General features: G+C 39.3%; 2 protein-coding genes across 3 annotated transcripts; one reads left to right on the top strand and one right to left on the bottom strand.

Moving 5' to 3' along the window:
- The first annotated feature begins 8 nt into the window (after window positions 1–8).
- LOC123519560 (mucin-17-like) lies at window positions 9–11,973 on the top strand. Of its 2 annotated transcripts, none has more exons than XM_045280977.1 (8): window positions 9–674; window positions 2,958–3,084; window positions 3,247–3,299; window positions 4,711–4,732; window positions 5,071–6,386; window positions 6,630–7,742; window positions 7,873–8,515; window positions 8,767–11,973. In XM_045280977.1, the coding sequence occupies exons 1-8, from the start codon at window positions 141–143 to the stop codon at window positions 9,774–9,776; spliced, it is 4,818 nt and encodes a 1,605-aa protein (XP_045136912.1). In that variant the 5' UTR covers window positions 9–140; the 3' UTR covers window positions 9,777–11,973. The 2 variants fall into 2 exon arrangements, with proteins under 2 accessions (XP_045136912.1, XP_045136911.1); XM_045280976.1 differs by having other exon boundaries at window positions 4,711–4,816.
- A 6,377-nt stretch (window positions 11,974–18,350) lies between these two features.
- Window positions 18,351–21,859, bottom strand: LOC123519558 (transmembrane protein 11, mitochondrial-like). The gene is made up of 4 exons (XM_045280975.1): window positions 21,778–21,859; window positions 20,638–20,855; window positions 20,258–20,370; window positions 18,351–19,939 (listed from the first exon to the last, which is right to left on the bottom strand). Exons 1-4 carry the CDS (start codon window positions 21,795–21,797, stop codon window positions 19,769–19,771), a joined length of 522 nt encoding a protein of 173 aa, XP_045136910.1. The 5' UTR covers window positions 21,798–21,859; the 3' UTR covers window positions 18,351–19,768.
- Window positions 21,860–22,524: the final 665 nt, after the last annotated feature.

Genomic DNA, 22,524 nt, shown 5'->3' with positions numbered 1-22,524 from the left:
TGGAACATTTTCATTTGGGTGCAAATGGCGACTTATATATTAAGATGAAGTTTGTCACAGTGGAGTTTTCCGTGAGCGTGGTGGAAGGCTTGGGGTAGCCGAGGCTTGAGGTGTTGTCCAGGAGCTTGGGCGGCGTGACGATGGTGTGCAAGGATGAGGTGTGGCTGTGGTTCAGAGACAATGAGCCACACCGCCGCCTTGAGTTGGTGTGTGGCCTCCTCAACATGTGTCTGCCCATGGAGCTGAGGTTTATCAGCACGTGTGTGGAAGACCTCGGGAAAAGGGACTTCCACGACCTCAGGGAAGCTGAATACAAGGCTAATAATACGCAGGAAATAAAGCGACTGTCTAATTTGTTGGACGAAAGGACGCGCAGCAACCTGATAGTGTACATTGCCCTGCTGAGTGGCAGGAACCATACGTGTTCCACCCTGCTGTACCAGAGCCTGGTGGAGGCCCAGCAGGACCCGCCCCTCACTGATGTCAACCACATCAAGGAGATGCTGCTGGTGTACACCATGGTCCTGCATCACCCCGCCTTCACCTTCGAGCAGAAGCGAGTCATCGCTGAGCTGCACGAGAGGGCCACCAGGCTGGAGGCGCAGCTCTCCCAGCACCAGGAGCTCGACGCCCACATCCTGGAGGCCTTCCCGGGCTGTGCCGCCGCTCCTGAGGTGGGTTGATGACCCCTGGGTCGCGGGGTGCAGGGGTGTCCTTGAGGGGGAGGCCAGTGCCATCAGTGCCTGTGTCAGTGGCCTCACTGCCTGCTAGCGGGGGTGGGAGGGGTAGCAGGGCCGGAGTAGAGGTACAGGTGGCACGGGGGCAAGGGTCTTCGTCTGACCTACCCTGCCGCCCCTTGGGAGGGAGGTCTCGGAGAAACTAATTAATTAATGTTATACAATTGTAAATGTAAGCAAGACCTGTAAAGGTTGCCAGATGAAGGATTAGTGTCATTGGTGGGTAGCTGCTTCATAGGGAGTACTTGTGGCATACTTACATAACCTCCTTCAGAAGATCCTTCAGGGAGGGTCATCGCCACATAGGAAACCTGCACTTCTTTTAGTTAGGGTTGTCATGCAGTGTGTGCACCATCCTGAATGTGGGAATAGTAGTAGTAGTAGTGAATGCCCTTGTAGTAATGCTTGGTGGATTTAGGTATTTGAAGGTGAATTGAGCTGAGGAGTCAGTGAAGAGCTTGCATAATTGATTGACTTACAGTTATACAAGACAGTTCTTCTGAGAAATAATGAAAGATCAGTCTCTAGGCCATAACTCAAATCACTTGTCTTTTTTATATCAATCTTTAGAAATTGGGAGTCTGTGTACCTCCTTAGGGAAACTAATCTAACATAACATTACTTAACCTAATCTAGCATTATGTAACCTTACCTAACCTAAACTAGGTTAGGTAATGCTAGGCAAGATTAGTGTTGAAGGAAAGACTACCAATTTCTGAATATTTTCTGTAGTATGAAAGATGGCACCCATCATAACAGCAGCAGCAATAACTTCTACTTTTTTGTGTAAGAGTGACATTTGACCATGTTCCCCTTCCCCTTCCCCACCTGAAAATCCTCCTTCCCCACCAGCTCCCCAGAGTTAGTTGGGGGGGATTAAAAGCTGAAAACATTGGTAAATAGAGCTGCTTACCTCGTCTTCATATTTACCATGCAAATATATAAATGAGAAGGGTTTGGCTTTTTTATATATATTGAAGTAGGAAAGTGATAACCATGCATTAATATACATTACACCTTCAGGTGGCATGTCAGGTGGAGAAGGCAGATGGGAAGCAAGATATACCAGAATAGAGATGCTGTACTAGTGTAAGAGTGTGTCTGCCTTATAAGGGAAGTTGAGGTTTAGCAGGGGCAAAAAGAAAATGCATTACTTTTTCTTTTTTCTCAGACAACTGCTAATCCTGAATCCTTAGAAGAAATGTGGGTTGTAAGATAAAGACTATGTGAAGTTATGTGTAACACTTATAGATGAATCATTCAGTAATGATTTGACATGCAATACCTTTATTTGAATATTGTTGCCTAGATAAGTTGAAAGCAAAACAATACTATATGTATGTAATAGTAGTATTAAGAAAGTATGATAGAGAAATAAGTATGAGAAAAGCAAAGCGTACTGAAATTATCATTTGAGGTATCCATTTCTTTATGCAAGTATTAATGCCTTACATATAGTATTAGGTAGGTTGGTAAGACAAAAGGTACTCATGTACACAGTAGGTGAGTGACAGTTACATACAGCTGAACTGACAGCAGTCTCCTCCTGTCTTACTTATTCATAATATCTGTAGCTGCACCAAAGAATTTCCACTGAGAGATGCAATAGTGAGGTGTTGCATTAGCACTGTGCCACTGTTGCTGCAGATGTGGTGCTTCCCTCATCGTCATGGCAACCAGCACCTGTGTTAGCATTAATAGTGTGGGGTCATTTCCCTCCCCACAGGTGTCACAGTGGTATGTGGTTACATCGAATATGTATATATATAAAGTATTTAGTGGAATCAGTCTTGATAGCCATCATTGTCCTCAGAAGTGATGGAGTGCATGGAATGTCAGAACCAGGCTGTTCTTTACTCATTAGATCCTGTGGAGTGTTAGAAGGTGTGTGTGTGTGTGTGTGTGTGTGTGTGTGTGTGTGTGTGTGTGTGTGTGTGTGTGTGTGTGTGTGTGTGTAGACCCACATGCATGTGTGTGTGTGTGTGTGTGTGTGTGTGTGTGTGTTACATGAAATAATAGGTATAAAATATTATGAAAAGTCATAATTAATAATGAATGGTGAAAGTTGATAGCCCTATATGTTTTTACTTAGATATGCAAATAATTTATGTATAACATGATATATAAGTTGACAGCATCTATTTATCACAAACCTGAGTAGGGTGTTTTTTTTTTTTTTTTTTTTACAATCTAGAATATATTTGCTTTGTGATCCTGCAGGGGTGTGACAGTGGCCTCAGCATTGGCACTGAGCCTGAGGGAGACACCCTGCTGGAGGGCTGCACTCTGCTGCCAACACCTGGCTCACAGCTGCAGTACCACCAGCATACACAGGGCTTGCAGAAAAGTAAGCTTATCACCTACCTCAGTCTTGTAAGAACTTAAGGTGGTGACAGTCACCCACAGTACCTCAGTCTTGTCAGAACATGAGGTGATGACAGGGTTTGATGTCAAGTAGTAGTGTGAGGTGGAAGTTGCTTGTGTTTTCACCCTTCCCATTCTTCCCCAGGTGTTGCTGGGCTGGGCACTTCTCAGACGTCACCAGAAGGTGCAGGGAGTCAGGTCAGTTCTGCAGTACCTTTTGTTTATAGTAGTCCAACCTATTCATCCATAGCTTTCATACTGGGTAACCATTTAAGTCGTGCATGATCTAACTTTTTCCATCTGTCTGCTGATCTATTTACTTAGTGAATGTTTTTTTTTTTTTTTTTTTTTTTTTTTTTTTAGATTTATGAAATGGTTTAAAGGAGATCCATTTGCTCATGTGTGCTTTGATCATGATCAGCTTGTTATCCCTCTGATGTGATGTGTCAGATAGTGCAGTACTCCAGGCTTCTTTTGAGTGATCCTGTTAGTATTTCCTAAAGTTTTTGAACATAGTTAACAACCTTTTTTTAATCTACACATGTCACACACTTATGTAACTATCACCTGACAGAAGTTTGGATAGCATACTCTCTTATCTCCCTATTATTGTCTTGTTTTTCACTCACTACTCTTGACCTGTGATTTCATCTACTTGGCATATATATATATATATATATATATATATATATATATATATATATATATATATATATATATATATATTTTTTTTTTTTTTTTTTTTTTTTCCTCCATGCCCTTTCACAGACTCATCCTTTTGTATGATTACAGCAAATACTTTCTTTCTTTGTGGTCACATTTACATTAAGCTCTCTACAGCACCTCTTTGAAACATTCATAATTTTTCTCTCTCTCTCTCTCTCTCTCTCTCTCTCTCTCTCTCTCTCTCTCTCTCTCTCTCTCTCTCTCTCTCTCTCTCTCTCTCTCTCTCTCTCAGGTGTATTGTGACTACTACTCACTTAATCAATAGTTAGCCTTGGAAGGGATGAGGGAGATAAGTTTCTGTGCTACTTGAGTATGCCTTCAGGGGCTACATTCTTCATTTCTTTGTAATTCATGCTAAGTATTGAAGATGTTACTCGTATGTTAGCTTGTGCTGAAGAGTAGTTTGCAAAATAAAATGAGTACTATGCTAGGATTTACTCATAAGAAATTCAGTTAGTCAGTTCGAGTCCTATTATTAGTTACAAGGAGTCATTGAACAAGGAACACTCTCTCTCTCTCTCTCTCTCTCTCTCTCTCTCTCTCTCTCTCTCTCTCTCTCTCTCTCTCTCTCTCTCTCTCTCTGGAGTTCCCAGATAGCATCACATCAGAGACTAGTTAAGGTTACCATCATGCTGATACAATCTATAAAAGACTCATAAGTCACTTCATTCTGATAAGATAAGGGCTATTACCAGGTGGAGCTTTATGATAAACTTGAACTCAGGAGAGGCTCATTGGTGTTAAATTCCCACCATTGTATAGATTATGAATGCATGGAGGAATTGTGTCATGAACAGCAATTGTATCATAGAATTAGAGTTGTGGTCTTGGCAGGAACTCTCATGCAATCATCAGTAGTTTTAACACATGATTCTTGTTACAGGATGCTTGCAGCAGTGGCAGTGGTGAGTCCAGTGAGCTGTACAATGATGGAGTCACTGTGTCAACTAGAATTATCTATAACTCAATATTTGAACAGCAGAGATTAGGTAAGTACTCCATGACAGACAGGAAGATAATGTGCTTACCAGTGACAGGACCACCATGCTTAACCAATTCCTCTCATCTTCCTTGCCGTACTCCCTGACAACTGGCAAACGTATGTGTGGGAGAATGGATAAATGACTTTTTCTTTTTCATTTCAGCATGGATTTTGATATAGTTAACACTCCAGGACTTGTGTACTGTAGGTATAAAAACATGACATGCTCCTGCTAGTGACATAATGGTATTTATGTTGCAGTTGCTCTGACTCCAAGCTACCCATACAGCCATGGTAATATCCACTACTACCAATACCCACCAGTAGTTGGGAATGTAGCCGGGTGCACTCAAGATGGGAAAGGCTCCAACAGTGAAGGGTCCAGCAGTGAGGAAGGGCCCCACCATGGAGTAGTTCAAAATGGACCTCCCACATCCAGCTCTCCCCTCAGCTCCCCACAGTCTTCTCCTTACGTCTCTCCCCTTCAGTCACTCAGTCCTAGTCGTGCATCCTCGCCTATGTCCCGCCCAACCACCACCACTACCACCACAACAACAACAACAGCGGCAAGCTTTCCCCCAACTGTGACTGCTTCAACCGCGGGACCCACGACCAACGCAGGGCTGGCCACCAACTCAAGTCCCCGGTCAGGTCACAAGTCCCCTGTTGGTATTGCCCAGAGCACTGTGACCCACGGAGGCACACACGCTGGGTCAGGTCACAGAGGAAAGCCACCTTCGTCCGGTGTCAGATCCCAGAGACAATCAGACCGCTCAGCTTCTCGATCCCGGTTACCCACAGGTTCATCAGGGGACAGTGAAACTGCCTTGGGAACCCTGACTCCGCAGAACAGCCCTACCTCCATGCGTGGAACAGCTCACAACCCATCCAATGCTGGCAACCATGCAAAGAATGTCTCACGGTGGTCAGGAAGTCATCCCACCACCACCACTACATTGCCTACCTCCACCTCACCCAGTTGTGCAGCTCCTGTAGTCTCCAGCAACAAAAATGCCATTAGACAAAACAGTCAAAGTCCTTGTCTGTCATCAAACGCCACCATGACTTGCAGGACTTCTTCGGCAGCTAATTCTCCCATGAGCAAGATCACTACTACCAGTAACCATCCTTGTAGTACTGTTGCTACCACAGCTACCAATACAATCACTACTACCACTACTTCTACCACTGTAACTACCATCACCCTCGCAACCACAGTAGCCACTCCTGTTGCTACTGGGACCACAATTACTACCAGCACCACCAGTAGCACCATCACCACTCTGGCTGCTACTGCCACTGCCACTGCCACCACCACCACCACCACTACTGCCGCCGCCAGAAACACATCACCGCCTGTCATTGTCCAGGGAGGGAATCAAGATAAGAACGCCCACACCATTAGCACTAACTCAAGTGTCCGACCACTGTCGTCCATTGTTGGTTCCAATTCCATAAACTCATTTGCTCTGGAAAAATGTCCTGTTAATAATAATAACTGCTTAAATCAAGACTACATAAAGCATGAGAGATTAAGCAAGTATGCTCATCAATTAGCAAATCACCCTGTTGACAAGGTGAGTGTGGAAGTGTTAACATTACAAACTTAAAAATGTCTTCATATATATTACATTAATGATCATTGTAAATGATTTCTTTAAATGTTATATTTGTATGTAATTTCACTTTTATACAGGTTGATGTTCTTGAATGAACTGCAATGACATATCTTTAATGTAGACAAAGTCTGCATTTTGTATGAAACAAATATTCAAATGTGTGCATAACAAGATGAGTAAACATGTACATCTCCATTTCAGCTAAAAAGGATGAGTGATCGGGAAATCCTTGATCTGGGGCTGACCAAGGGGGCTCTCACCAAACTGCGGCGAGTCTTGACCACCATAGAGAGCTCTTCCAACCATGTTCCCAATGGCTTCACAAACCACTCAGTCATTGTGCCTCACCAGTGCACTTCACCCCACGGATCATTCAGCCCATCCCACGTCCCCTCAAACAGCCACCCTGTTGTCTCTAGTACTGCTCACTCTCTCAATACTCCTCAAAGTTGCTCACAGAGTCAACACAGTACAACAAACCAAGGCAAGCCTGGAGGAACCATTATTTCCGAAGCATCTCAAAATTCTTCACAAAAAGCAAAAAATTCTGTTGGTAACACCTCGACATACTGTAAGGAGTCTGCCAGTTGGCATTTGTCTGGTTCTAATAATTCAGCCTGTATATCTTCAGCCTCACTGCAAGGTTCCATATCCAGTGCAGCGCCAAGTGCTATTACTCTTCCTAACAATGCTCCAGTCACCACCACTACATTCACCACCATCATCACTCCCTCTACTCTCCCTGTGTCAACTCTTAACACTATTCCAGCTTCTGTCAACTCCACTACAACTCCTACAATAACCAATAGCACTGCAATTACTCCAAACAGTGGGGTAAATACTTCCTTAGTCTCTACCAATACTGCCTCGACAATGCACATGACTCAATGCCATTCTGTCACTATTTCCTCTAATCAGAAAGGTCCAATCATTTCATCACAGCCACCACCAAGTGTTTCTTCAGTAAGTGTTGAGTCTACAACATCCACCACCACTGTGACCAATCATGCCACACATCCTCCTCCTATTTCAGTTGCTTCTCAAACACGTCCCAGTGTCCTCACCCCGCCTGCTTCCATTTTTCATTATATACCCTCACACACTGCTCCACATTACATAACTCCTCCTCCTCCCATCCCCCTTAAGACTACCCCACCTCCAACTGGTCTCCCGCAGCTTCCAGTAACTTCACAGCCTCCTCCAAACCAACACAGAACGTCGCCACCTTCACTGTGTGTCCCTCCACGCACCCCTTCACAGGAGCCATCCACCCCCAGCACCAGCTCTGGCCTTGTCAATAATGGAAGCCAGCAGGTGAGAATGTGCATGCCTCTTTGAATTTTGAAATTTCTTAGTATTACTTTTGCTCATGATGTGTTATCTCTTATGGAAAGCCGAGTAGTATCTCTGGTGTGAATGTCATCACTGTGTTCTCACTTTGCAGGTCTACTACAACAACAGTGGACCTGGTGGAAAGAACTTGCCCAGTGTTAACAGCACTATGAATGCTGCAGGTTCATCCCTGAATATAGCAGGCTACACAGCTCCCCCTCCTCACTCCTCAGCAGGAGGCAGCGTGGCAGTGCCAGTGTACACTTCTGCTGGAAACATGCCAGTGTACACTTCTTCCAGTGGCATTGGTGTTCCCCCGCCTAGTAATGGAGGACTGATGCCCATGGTCCCCCCTGGCAGCCCCTACCCAGCTTACCTGTATCCAGTCCTGGGAGGTCCGGGGGGCAGCCACTCTTATGTCCCTCCAGGACCGTACGGTGTCCAGCAGCCACACAGGTCCTACTACTTCTCCCACATGCCACAGATGGGATCCATGCCACACCTCAAGGCTGTTCCACCGCACCACGGCGCTCCAGTGTCCTCCGTCATGGGCAGCAGGGGAGGTAGCAGCAGCAGCAGCAGCAGTAGCAGCAGTAGCAGCAGCACCCGAATGAACAAAGGAAATCTAAGAGGACAGAGTCAAATCAAAGTTTCCTCTCAGTCCTCTGATTCGTCTCCATCCTCCTCCCAATACTCGTCCCCACCTCAGACCCCCAGCCCGGACCACACTAGAGACAACCTTCCAGATAAAAGAGGTGAGTTAGGACTTTTACTTAATTCCAGTTTTAATAGAAATCAAACAAGATCATAAGGAGTAGCAAGCATCACTATTGTTTATTAGTATTATTACACACCAAGCAGTTACCGTTGCAGTTATGTCCAATTACTCACCAAGAATAATTGTTGTGGTCACTCACTGCACTTATCATGTCTTTGGGTATTACTTTGCCCTTCTGTGATAAAGATCCTTTTGGGAAACACATTCTGATGAAGGTTTTGATTTCAGGCAAAGCTCATGGTGATGCAGCAGAGGTGTGTGAAACTGGAGAGCCATTAGGGTTACTGGGATCTGGAGCAAGTGAGGGAGGCACACCACCTCCCTTCCACCACCCTCCTCACCCAGTCCTGCTGCCCCCACAAGCCAATCTCACCCGGCATCGAGGCATCCCATACCCACAGCTGGGCTACCTAGGCTTCCACCATAGTGGGGCAATGAGGTACCCAGGGCCTCCACTGCCTAACCAAGGACCAGTGATGCCCCACAGGAATCCTTTACCAGTGAATAATGACAAATCAAGTCGAGAAACTACGCCACCAGCCCCGGGAGCATTGCCGCTGGTACCGCCTGACCCACACTGCTGTGTGCGCTCCCCGGAAGGCATTACAGTCCCCACCTCCTTGGCTGGGAACAACCATGGGCGTAACGGTGGTTCTCCCCACACTACTGCTTCCCATTCAGATGGTCCCCAGCCTCCGGTGACCCACACGCCCGTCCCCAGTGTGGCCTCGGCTCCCACTGTCCAGGTACCGCCTGGTAACTCTTGTACAGGGGCTCCACATAGCAGTGTACAGTACAATGCACCAGGTTACCAAATGGTTCAAGTGTTTCCCCACTTTCCAGGATTCATGCCAACTCATAGTTCTCTTGCTAACAGCTTTGTCTCATCCCCCATGCCTCCCAGTTTTGCAATCCCAAATATGGGTAGTGGCATAAATCCAGAATTTGTTTACAGTGGTGGCCAGTATTCCATTTTGGGGGGTACCACTCAGAGTGGGGGTGGGCCGAGCCCTGCCTGTGGCACACCAGCTGGCATTGGAGGGCCCGCGCCGGGGCTGGGACTGGCAGCCGGCATGCCCTACACTCATTACCCCCCCAACCTGCCCCACAACCCCAATCCGTCCGCTGGTGCCAAGAAATCATGTTACAACTGTGGGAAGGTTGGGCATCACGGTTCTGAGTGTAAAGAGGCAAACATTGAAGAAATGTGCAATTTACCAAAGGCTGCCAGGTCTTGAGTACAAAAATTATGTGGTGCAATAAGGTATATATCCAGCTTGGGCAGCAATTAGGGACCGGTAGTGACTGGAAGGTGAATGTGGAGGCTGCTGTTTGTGAGTTAGTCAATAATTGTTTACAGATGTGAAAGTATTTATATTGTGGCCTATTGTTTGAACTCTGTTGGTAGCTGAAATTCCATGATAGAAAATTTCATGGCAAAGATTGGTGAAGCATCAGTTGATAGTTACGGAGAACAATGAGCCTTTTACATCATGCTGTTTTACGGGAATTTATTTTTAGTATTGGAAATATTCCTTTTCTCGTTGATGTTGCTCCCTAGATGTTTTAAGAAAGTGTTCAGCATTTCTTAAAATGACTCGTAACTTGTGATAAGTTGAAGTAGAACTATGAGTATTCAAGAGGCCAAAGACAATTTTGTGATAAGGCCAGTGAGTCTTCAGTTTAGCAGAGGCTTAGTATTTTTCTGGATGGTGCTAATGGAAGTCAAAGAGTTGCTACTACCAGAGCCTAACAGAGAACAGGCAGTGAGAGTGTAAGCAGCTGAAAATGTCAATACTAATTATATAAATGCATTTGGTCATGTGATATAGATTACAGTCATCCTTCAGGGCTTTACAATGAATATAGTTACCATTAGATATATTTTTCTGCCTTTGTAAAATGTTTCAGGACATTAATATTCCTTACACCTCCATCTGTGCATTCCAGTATTGATTACTGTACTACTTCTTGTTCTGGGCACTTTCCTTACTGTCATGCAGTGAATGTTATCAACACAATAATTTATCTCTTAGAAAAGTGTAACAGCAAAACTACAACATGAGTCATGTACTGCAGCTTAAAAAAGCTTTGTCTAAAAGTTGCTTGCAGTAGTTTTGAATTCCAGTGCTGTAATATTGGGGCATCTACACACAGATCAAAGTGTTTTTATTAGCCGATCAGAGTCCAAGGTTCACACAGGTGAGCTGTGATGTGATGCACATGTTACCATTGCAGCAGGCAGCAGGTGCCATCAGCCGTTGTGAAGGTTAATTAGTCTGCTACAATACTTAGATACTGGAACACTTGGAGAGAGGGGATGCACAACTGAGGATGTCTGCGATTGCCCCCGCCATGTCTTCTATAAAACAGGGTCCAGATGCTTGAGAGCTCATATTACCTGATGCAAGTGTTGTATGAGGCCATAATATTTTCTAAGTCACTTAGTACCCAGTCATATTTATATTTTACTTTGATATGGTGCTCCTCTTTTGTTAAGTCAGTGATGCTAAAGAATATTGTTAAGTTTTTTGTAGATTATTTGACAAAAGGCTGCTATAGTGTTCAGTAGATTTCCTCCCTCTGCCTTACAATCACTTAGTATGGTGCCAACTTTATTTTGCTTATCAGTTTTTTCTTTTAATGATGTTATTCTTCATTTTCAAATTCATGGCAAAATTGGGAATTAGCTTCAACTTTACATCCTTTGTAGAAAATGTGATAACTGCTTAATATAAACTTTTGACGATTATATGAAATTGCATAAAGATACATTGCAGGAGATTAACAGTTTATGGACGTAAGTTGTATGTAAAAAAGTGCAAATAAGTCTAATGATGGCATAGTGTGCACTATTTGCCTAGCTCGGGTTTCCTGATGCTAGCTTAGTTTTATTGATATTCAGTGATATAGCGATAGGTACTAGAGTACATACTATCATCTTCCTTAGTTTATCTCATATACTGAATCGTAACTTGGAAGGGAGCATATGTTTGTGCCGTGCCGGGCTAACTGGGGCTCAGCTGTACACTGCATCGCTAGCAACAAGTATTCACCTTTCTCTCTTTTACTATGAATGCATCCTTGAAAGTGCAAATTCATCTTTTATGTGTGTTTTCAAACCAGCTTTTTTTTGTGTGTGTATTATTTGGCCAGATGCTCATTTTTTTACTGAACAAAAAAAAAAAAAAAAAAAGAGGATCTTATGCCATTGACTCAAGAATTGCCTCAGCTTTTGCAAGGTTTAATTTTAGATTTAGTTGTGTTGTGTGTGTGTGTCCAGTGCCTGACACAAACTACTGTTGCTGTTGTCATTCTGTTCTGTATTTTTGTTCCATTTTTGGCCATCATTGCTTCAGTAGGTCAGAAACTGCTGTTTCCAGCTGGTAGTTTGTTTAGTTAATGATGTTTGAAATCTATATTGTTAAAGTTAAATTGTTTATCCGTTCCATATATTTTTTTGTTATTTTTTGTGTTGTTATCCAGTCCGATCACCAGTTTTGCAAGTTTCACATTTGCTGTCCACAGGTTCAGAATTAGATAACAGTGATTCTCTGAAAATTTTATTTTATATATTAATCTATTTTAAATTTTTTTTATTATTTATTTATTTTTTATTTAATTAATTTATCTAATTAATTAATTTTATTATTATTATTACTATTATTATTATTATTATTATTATTATTTGTTGATTGATTGATTTTTATTTATTTATTTATTTATTTATTTATTTTATTTTTTTATTTTTTTTAATTTATTTATTATTATTATTATTATTTTATTTTTTATTTATTTTTTTTTTTTACCAGCTGTAGAGAGGAAAACTGCACATAATGACACAGAGAGCAAGCGTTCATCTTGACACCAGCAGATCTGTGAGAGTGAACGTGGCAGCTAGAGTTGACCACAGGCAAGGGTTCTTCAAATTGTGTAGTGCCTAAGAATTTTCTTATTCAATGGGGAAAAAAAAAAGTAAAATAAGTTGCTTGGAAGATAAATCACTGAAGTTAGGATTAGTGAAGAACAGGAGTTAAACTTGTTAAAAGGGCATTAGTTCCATTGATCAGATGCCTGAATGAATGTAGATTTAGTGTGAATGGGGAAAAGAGCATCAAGGTTCGATCCTGTGTAATGGAAGTGTGTATAAAAGATGTATCTCAAGAAGGTGAAAGATTGAAATGTTGAGAGAGAGGTTTGGAGATGAGATGCATCATATTTTTGCCATGTAGAAAGAACAAGTTCTTGAGATGACAAAGGATGTACAATGTTTAACAGTAGGTGAATTGAGCACCCATGTTACCTAGCATGAATAAAGTGAATTTTAAAAGTGTGAATGAGTGGAATGCAAGAACTAATAAATGGAGATACATCATGACTATTCCACGGGGAACAGATGTAGAGAGAAATAGAGTGTGAAGATGGTAATCAGTCAATTCTTTGCCAATGTGTCTAAGTTCATTGGATCTAATTGCTTCATGCTGTCCTGTCAGTATGTTTTGTGTCCATTGTTACATGACGTCTGGCAGCGTAACATTCCTTGTCTCTATCCACCATTTCAGTTTGTTGTGACTTGCAAATTTCAAGCACTTCATGGCTACTACTACTTAGAAGTAGTTAGGCAAGCATGACCTCAGAAAATTTGTGTTCTGCAGGAGGGAAGCGTAGTGGATATATTGATGAATCAAGGTCTTATGCATCCATATACTGACTAAGCCTTTCATTGGCTGAACTATACTCATGATTGTGACTTGATCTTTATACTGATTTGTGCAGCATTAGTGAAGTGTGAAAGTGGTGACTGGACTACATACAGAGATTATATCTTAAAAGAAAAATATATTAATTTGAATAAAGATTTAGTTTAGCATATGAAATTAGTATGATTGTTGTGTTTCTTTTACTCATTGCCACTTTTACCAACTTCCACAAGGCAGCAGTTGCTGAAATGAGTAGTTATACATTACATTACTTTGTCATCAAGTACTTACTGTAGCTCTGCATTACAAACCATGTGACTAAGACCTGACTGGGAGCAATCCTTATGATCACATGTGATGCCTCCCTGCAGTCAGTAATTGTAGGTGTGGATGCTGACACTGAGTCCAGAATCATACCTTTCTGTTAACGTAAAGATACTATTGTAATAATAGGACTTAGAAGACATGTTATATGGAAGTGAATAATCTTAGGTTTTAACATAAAAATGGAAGCTGATGTTCTGTTTGTGTAATGTTTGTTTCTTCATTTACTTTGGGTCATCCTGAATGCTGCGTGAATATAGGGTCCAAATTCAGAGGCATATGTGATGTGAGAAATAATACTGTGTAGTTTTGGCTTGTATTGTTTGTTTGTCAGTATATTACATATCAAAGGGTCCACAGGAGATTACACTTATCCCTGAAGCAATGCAGTAACATAGTTTTGACAAGCAGACCAAGGTTGTCAAGGTTTGCCAAGGGATAAGTGTTGCTGGTCTTGGGCTGTATGTAAGGTGCCTCCAGGTGGCTGCTTGCTCATGGCTTCCCTGATATCAAACAGGCCAAACTCCATTAATGGAGGCATACAATGTAATCTTCAGCCTTGGTTCAGTGAAAAATAGTAACTAAATGAAGCAGCATTTCTTCTTGTGTAGTTTTATAGAAATTAGATTCAATTTCAGGTGAAGAAAAATTTGCCAGTTTATGAAATTAAAAAGATTGTATATATTGAGTTTGCAATTCTGAGTAATGAAGTGCTGTAACATTTTCAAAAGTAATATATATATATATATATATATATATATATATATATATATATATATATATATATATATATATATATATATATATATATATATATATATATATATATATATATATATATATATATATATATATATATATATATATATATATATATATATATATATATATATATATATATATATATATATATATATATATATATATATATATATATATATATATATATATATATATATATATATATATATATATATATATATATATATATATATATATATATATATATATATATATATATACAGTATATTAGTCATGGTAGACTGATAATTGTGATAAGAAGAGATATCACATGTATTTCATGTACTATTTTAGTATGAATTGTGTGAAGTAAGAAGTGTAAGTTGTTGACATGGCCAAAGCTAAACACATTATTTTCAGCCACAGAATCGTGTTAAGGTTGGCTTCATTTTAAACTTCCCCATCAAAAAGCCTGTTCTATAAACATTAGTTGCAGTAAATTGTAAATTGATAAAGGTGAAATTTTTATTTTTATTGAATTGTATCACTTCAGCAAATGTGAATGTTGTGGTGAGGCAGTGTGCTCTTGCAAGTCACCTGGGAGGCTTGTCCAGGTGAGCTTGGCACTCTGAATGGCATCTTGGATGCGAGTCCTCTCAACTAACTTTTTATCTCCTTTGCATATGTTGATGAGTCGTAGCTTGGTATCATTTAGTCGTGTCAACATTTTAAATAGTAAAAAATTTGCTCTAGTTATTGAAATGATTGTTGTTTGTTTTGAATTGCAGTGCATTACTGATCTGAAGTAGATGGCCTCTGTGGTAATGTAGATGATGCAGCAGAGCATATAAATCATGCATTCATGGATTCAAAACTACCTAGTACATTATAAGCCTGTCTGGCAAAACAACAGACAAGTGCAGTATGGCAGCTGATCTCAATAAGTAACTAAAGTTAGTGTATGTCTTTGCCTTAATATAGGGTTACTGGTATTTTCATGTCATTACAAGATATTATTGTAGACAAAAAAACAATGCAGCTCTGTTGGCAGTGTAGTGATGAAAGTAATAGAAAATAATATGATAAAGTGATTCCTTTTCTTGTCGAAGCTGTACAATTGTAAGCGCTGCAAACCTGTGTTCGTTACCATGCCATCCTGTTCTCTCAAGTAGACCTCCTACAGCTGAAGCCTGACATTCACAGGAGCAGAATACATGTGTCGCTACACATTAGTTTTTTAAAATCCTTAAGAATTGAGGCAAGGCTTTTTAAAGGAATGGGCACCTAACAATGATGCAACTTAAACCACGGTTGTTACTAAGCACTTAGAATATTATTTTCCTGCACCTGCCACCAAGTTGGAGTTGCAGGAAGGGTTTACTTTTTTGTAATGTGCAGATATTGTCATATATTTTGTGGAAGAGTTATTTTATGAAATTGCATGCATGTATTTTGTCCTTAATACATGTATGTGCTCAAGCATCACATATCCATTTTTTTTTATTATTATTGTTTTTTTTTTTATTTTTTTTTTATTTATTTATTATTATTATTTTTTTTTTTTTTTTAGTTTAGTATTTTAGATGTTTGGTAATGGTTCTTACCCTCTTACAATGGTCATTTAAGAAGGCACTACACTTTGTCATCAGGTCACTCAGAGCAACATTTGTTCATCCCTCGTGATTGTGTGTAAGAGTAAGGTCGTTGCAGAATCATTTTAAAGGGAAATATAATTAAATGCTCATATTAACACATGGAGATATATATGTATTGTATTGTCTACTAGATAATGGATGTGAAAATTTCTATTGCTGGATATTAACCACTTGATATGTGGACGTGGTCTTTACAACTGCATTGTGGATAATTTCTTAGGTCAAATGAACACGTACGTACAAAAATACACTGGCTCAGATGCCCACTTGGTAAAGTGGCAAAACATGTTATAGTTTATAGTTGACAGGATGATACTACTTACCCTGCTTATCCTCCAACAGTACATAGTGCAAACTACACACTCATACAAGCACAATCCACAACAGCTGATGTACTTGTAGATTACTCATCATGTACTTTGCTTATGCTTGTTTTGGTCGAGCAGATCTTCAAATAAATACAGTGAATTCTTTACAGATAGAGGTTACTGAAAAACTCCACTCAGAAACAAAAATTATTATAGGTACTTTTTATTGTTTTGAATTATTTTATTTCCATCTGAAAGTCTATTGTGGCATTACACTACAATAAAAGTTGTTGCAATGTAGAGACCATGTTGGGTTTGAATACTTTAAGTTATTATTAGTGTGTGTGAGTGAGTGACTGTGTGGGTGTACATGTGCATGCCCGCAGAAAGAGACAATAAAAAGTTTCCCACTAACAATTTCTCTATTCTAGTAAATGCAAACCCAAAGGCAATGTTATATACGTATACATAATTCTCATCTGACAACATCAAACCACAACAATCACCATTTTAAAATCAACACTTTCATCTTTAAAAATCCTTGTTCTGCTGTTACTGATGAAGATGTGAACGTTTTTAATATATCTTTTTGTTTGAGTGTTAGTGTGCTTGAGAATGTTTTTGTTGCTGAAGATGTAAAGAGAGCAGCTTAGTTAGTGTTGCATGTTTATCCATTGACAGGCAGGAAGACTATCATCATTCAACAAACAGTGAATGTATATTGTACTTCATACTCACATAAGCTTTTTGTTCGTCATCAGTCCATAATGCAGACCTATAGTGAACTGACCAACTAGAATGTAATTGATCATTATGTTGTGTTCTTTTTTCCATGTACGCATAAGTGGGTTCCACATGACAACAGTGCATGTAACCGTTGTACTTCTCGTGTCAAGGCGACTGAAATATGACAAGGTTGTTACGAGAGTTCCTTCTCCTCCTCACAGGGAAGAGCAATTCTTTCAGCCGAGTAATGGCTTGGTTCTCTTTTCCTTTCACATCAATACTTCCTGTCCAATCTGAGTCAGAAGCTCACCAAATCTTGCAAACTAGATGGGAAAACTTGCTTAGTCACAACTAGTCATATAGTGGTGGGTAGTCAAGAGAAATGGTTGTAACCGTCTCATGGTTATCTCTTGGTTTTTGAGTTTATGTAAAGTGCATCATGTCTAGTGCTTTTTTCTTGTTTCGTTTCTACATTTAATTATTATTTTTTTATGATTTATTCTTTAGCACTCTAATTTTGTAGACATGGATCAACTAGTGTATTGTATAAAATTCATGATAGATGGAAGAAATGTGTACTTACGTGAAGAAATATTTTGTAAGGCAAATACTGAGTTTCTTTGTGAATTCAGTATTGAATCTTCAAAATGAGAACCATGAGTGGACATCATGCTAATAACTGTAAAATTGTGAAAGGCCAAATTTTTCATTTTGGATTTGTTTCCAGGTAGAAAAATTGAATTGTTTTGAACAGCACCCTAACACTTGTTTGATGCAACATCCAGTGTTGTCCTGACAGTGGAGCAACAAACGGCTCTACTGTAGTGGTATGACTTTTATTGCTGATGTTCCTGGGCTGACCTGTGGTGCAAATGTCTTCATTTTTGGAGGGTTGGTGTATTTTGTACATTTGTACATATGAAAACTGTTGCTATGTTTTCTTGTCAATATGAAAGTCACAAAGTTTGAGGTATATTTCTAGTAGAAAAATTTATTGTAAATATTTTATGCAAGTCTGCATTGTCTTCAGTCATGAATATTGGTAAGAAAAATAAAGGTGTTATAAGACATGGGTTGTTTATTTTCCTCATATTTGCAGAAAAATAGGATTCTTTGAACATATACCTGATAGATCATATTGGTAACTTATCTATTTGTCCCTAACATAGCTGTGGCAGAAGGGAATAATTTGAATTCATATTGCACATATTTACACTTTACTGGCAGGCCAGAAGGGTTTAACGGACTAACCACAGCAGGAGCAATCCTGTTTAGACATCTAGACAGCCACCCATCTTCCAGAAATGGTTACAACTGCGTATAAATAAGAAAAATAAAAAGTAAAATGATACTAAATATTGAATGAATAACATTTAATCCATTACAAAATAAAAATATATACATGTTAAAACTGAAAATGTGACTTAAAACAAATACAAGGATGAGTTTCCTATGTAGTACCTCTTTCCAGATAGGCTTCTCTCCATTTTTTTTATTTATAAATATCGCTACATACAAAAAAATAATAAATAAATAAATAAAAAAATAAAGAAAATTGGTCCATTGTACTACAGCACAGGAAGTACTTAATTTACAGAATTTGTCATTGCAGCATCAGCATAGCACTTACTCACCCTTGAACAACAATTGTGCTTCAATACCTGTACTGTCTGGGGATAGGAATTGTCTACCTCACACCAGTACACTCCCTCACTGCCTCCCACACCTGAAGGAATGATGGTTCCACTCCCACACCTTTCTTCATCAAGAGGTAATGTCCCATATCTAACTTCCTCTTTGACAAGTCTTGGTGGTGCTATCTCACCTCCACTGCCTTACCTTGCACAGCTCCTCCACATTCAATATTATGTCTCTTGAGTCAAGCTACAGATACTTCACCTTACATAACTATTACAGCCTCAGTACCACATTCAGTCAGTGGCTTAGTGCTTCAAACTCGTGCAGTTCAATGCACTACCTTTTTCCTTTCCCAGGAAGTGTTACTGTCATATTCTTGTCCCTGGCTCAACATTATGCTTAAATTCACTGTCTAAGGTTCCACGCCACATGATGTCTAGCACATACTTCCATCAAGGTGTAACATTGCTGCATACAGACTGAAATTATTTAGCCTTTTAACATTGATAATTACTCATTAACAAAAAAATTTCTTTGCCTGATATTTTACATAAATTTTGTAATTTCTTTATCAGAGATAGAGGAAATTAGTAGTTTGTTAAAAATTCATTATATTACATACAATAAGTGATAATTACCATATTTTTTAAAGTATGTAACAGTATGAGTTTCAATTAACTTCCTTTGAGAAAACAACAGACCTGGATTTGTTCACAGAAAATATAAAATAAATGCAAACATCACAGCATGTTTACACATTACCAATACCTACTATATATATACTGTGCACATTATCTGAGTCCTTCTAATTCCCAGGGCTCTGTTTGCTGCCATCTACACTTGTTCAACACTCAAAGCAAGGTAGGTACAGTATATATTTATTACTGAATATGAGCAAGGACTTGGGAAGCTCCTAAATTTGGTAGTGACCCTAAATCAAGAAATCAAGTTAGTTAGGAAAAAATGACAGAGATAATGATAATGTTTCTCGCACATCTTCCAATTCTCTCTTTCTCACTCTCTCTCTCTCAGTCCTCAGTACATGTCATATTCTACTAAGGAATATTCATTTATGATCTGCTTGGCTGATTTCAGGTGTGGACTATGATAATACATAAACAATACTGAACCAATAATTCTATTTATATACCTGATAAAGTCTCCACATACAGTACGAAAACGAGACTAAAGATATACAGCTATGTAGTATTTTTCTTTTAGAGTCGTCCCTCCTCACCAGTACGACAGGGGAGGCCGAAGACAGGGATTGCAGGGGCAGGCGAGATAAATGCCCTGAGTCATATTCAACCTGAAAGTGAGATCACAAAGACTTGTATACACTTCCAACACTAAGTTTTAAGGTTGAAAATATCAAGGTTTTCTGTAGACACTTTACCATTTGACCTATGCTAAATACTATAATAAAGAGAGAGGAAGAGGTAATAAATCTACATGTCATATGTTGAAATACAAACCCTCTAAAGAGAGATGAAGATTTTTATTCCCACACTGAGATAATCTTATCCAAGCCATCTTGCTTGAAAGGAATCTTAGCCTCATGTAACAAAAGATAAATACATGGTAAATCTGAACACTCAGGAATCAAACAATGCAGACTATACCTCACCTGGTACTTGCAGCAAGGGTCAAACTGCCATGATGCCGTGTAAACACCTGTACAGAAAAGCGACAAGGTGCCCAGAGGCATGCAGACGTATGCAGAGTCTCGCCAAATCAGACCTGAAGGAATGAGTAATGTATCAGCTCACATTATATTTTGTGCTTTGGTTACTACAGATGATATCCTCCACCCCAACAGAGAAAAGGATTTCATCATTAACTTCTCCGTACTGCACTAAGATAGATACTAGAGATCTTAACATTCTGCCCTCTAAATTTGAAGTACAACTGGATAACATAACAAATATCTGCACAGCTACATTTTAGACACCCCAGAAGGCAATATCCATATATATTAAAGAAAATGTTAGGCTGAATACTATATACCTGAAACTATTGCTCCAAATCCTGATAAAACAGCAGTTTTATGGAGGCAGTTTCCAACAGCAATCCATCTGGCTGTCTCATCCCCAAGGGTGGTTGGCTCTATGACAATGGTAGGGACGCCACTCTCCAGGGCTCTCTCCAACTCCAGCTCAAAGGTCTCATGAGCAGAATCACTGTCATACACTTCACGGATGATGGCAATTTTTGAGCACGGATCCCTGGAAGTAGAAAAAACATTTGTATAGATATGCAAATACAATATTCAGGAACCAAATATTTACGATTAAATCTGAAAGAAGATACTAATGTATGTTATGTGGAATGGAGTGACCAGCTGTGTAATAGCAGGCATTCCCATTACTTCCATTGAGAACTGAAAAGCCAGCAAGTCTGTGCTGTGAATTGAAACACAACCTGTGTAGATCACCACCACAGCCAACATACAAAATACCATCTCAGAGCACAGCAAAGAAACATCTCTTCAATTGGCCTGTGAAATGCAAATGTAAAAGTTTACACTTACACTCACAGGAAATTATCAAGTCAGTGGGTTTGAGTTATCTCTAGTTCCTCCCCTTAGGTCTCACTTAGTTTTGTCTTTGCAATAGTAAAAGGGATAGCAAATTTTATGAGTGACACACTGCTCCATTCTCTAAAGGCCTTACCTTTTACCTCACAATTACCAGACACAAAAAGAAACAAGATCATTGAACACTAATCTTTTATTGCTTTCTTTTTCACAATACATGTACTCACCTACTTAAGTACATGTATGCAGTACGTTTTCACCAATGAAAGGTCGGTATACGTACTCAGTACTTTCACAACGTCCCAAAAAATTTTCAATTAATAAGACAATTAACTGAAGACGGTAAATATGTAACTTACTCCATGAACACACTCCGAAAACAATCATGCGTACATGAAGAATACAAACATAGACATTTGGTAACAGACGAGAGTAAAAGCTGGGACAGACCACGTCCATTACCATTCATTACTCGTGCTTTCCAGCATTAGGGCCATTAGGGCCACTAGAACCACGAGCCTCACTCCTCCATAGGCCGGATGCCTCGTATGCACATAAGTAGTAGGCCAGAGTGAAGTACAACAGAGAATTAACAAGCAGAAAGGTAATACCTGTGCTCGGCGTCTGACATTGTTATTGTTGTCGTGATCAGCTGTTGAGCCGCCGACCTAGCTGTCGCCCACTTGTGTGTTGCTTGATTCACTTTATTATATATGTATATATATATATATATATATATATATATATATATATATATATATATATATATATATATATATATATATATATATATATACAACTATATAGTAAAACTAAAGAAAAAAGTGTTTTATTCAAATATATCAGTGAACCGGTTGTGCCAGAGAGAGAGAGAGAGAGAGCGAGCGAGACTCTAGAGGTGTCGAAGCTTATTTTTTATTACATATTACACCATAGAACCCCTCAAAATACCGCCAAACACACTTAAATATACCTCCACACCACACTCACGATATGTGAAATATACCTAATGAAATCTACCGTATATATATATATATATATATATATATATATATATATATATATATATATATATATATATATATATATATATATATATATATATATATATATATATATATATATATATATATATATATATATATATATATATATATATATATATATATATATATATATATATATACATAGTAACACACATTGAAAACACACTCATAACACCCAAAACACCCAACATCACCACCAAACAAAATTAAAACATCCTACAACACTACCAAACAATAAAAACGCCCTGTAACACTACCAAACACACTTAAAGCACTCCAAGTATACCCCAAAAACTAAAATGCAATATAAAG

The sequence above is a fragment of the Portunus trituberculatus genome, chromosome 45 (assembly GCF_017591435.1).
Source record: "Portunus trituberculatus isolate SZX2019 chromosome 45, ASM1759143v1, whole genome shotgun sequence".
Lineage (NCBI taxonomy): Eukaryota > Metazoa > Arthropoda > Malacostraca > Decapoda > Portunidae > Portunus > Portunus trituberculatus.
This window is presented reverse-complemented; position numbering and strand designations above follow the sequence as displayed.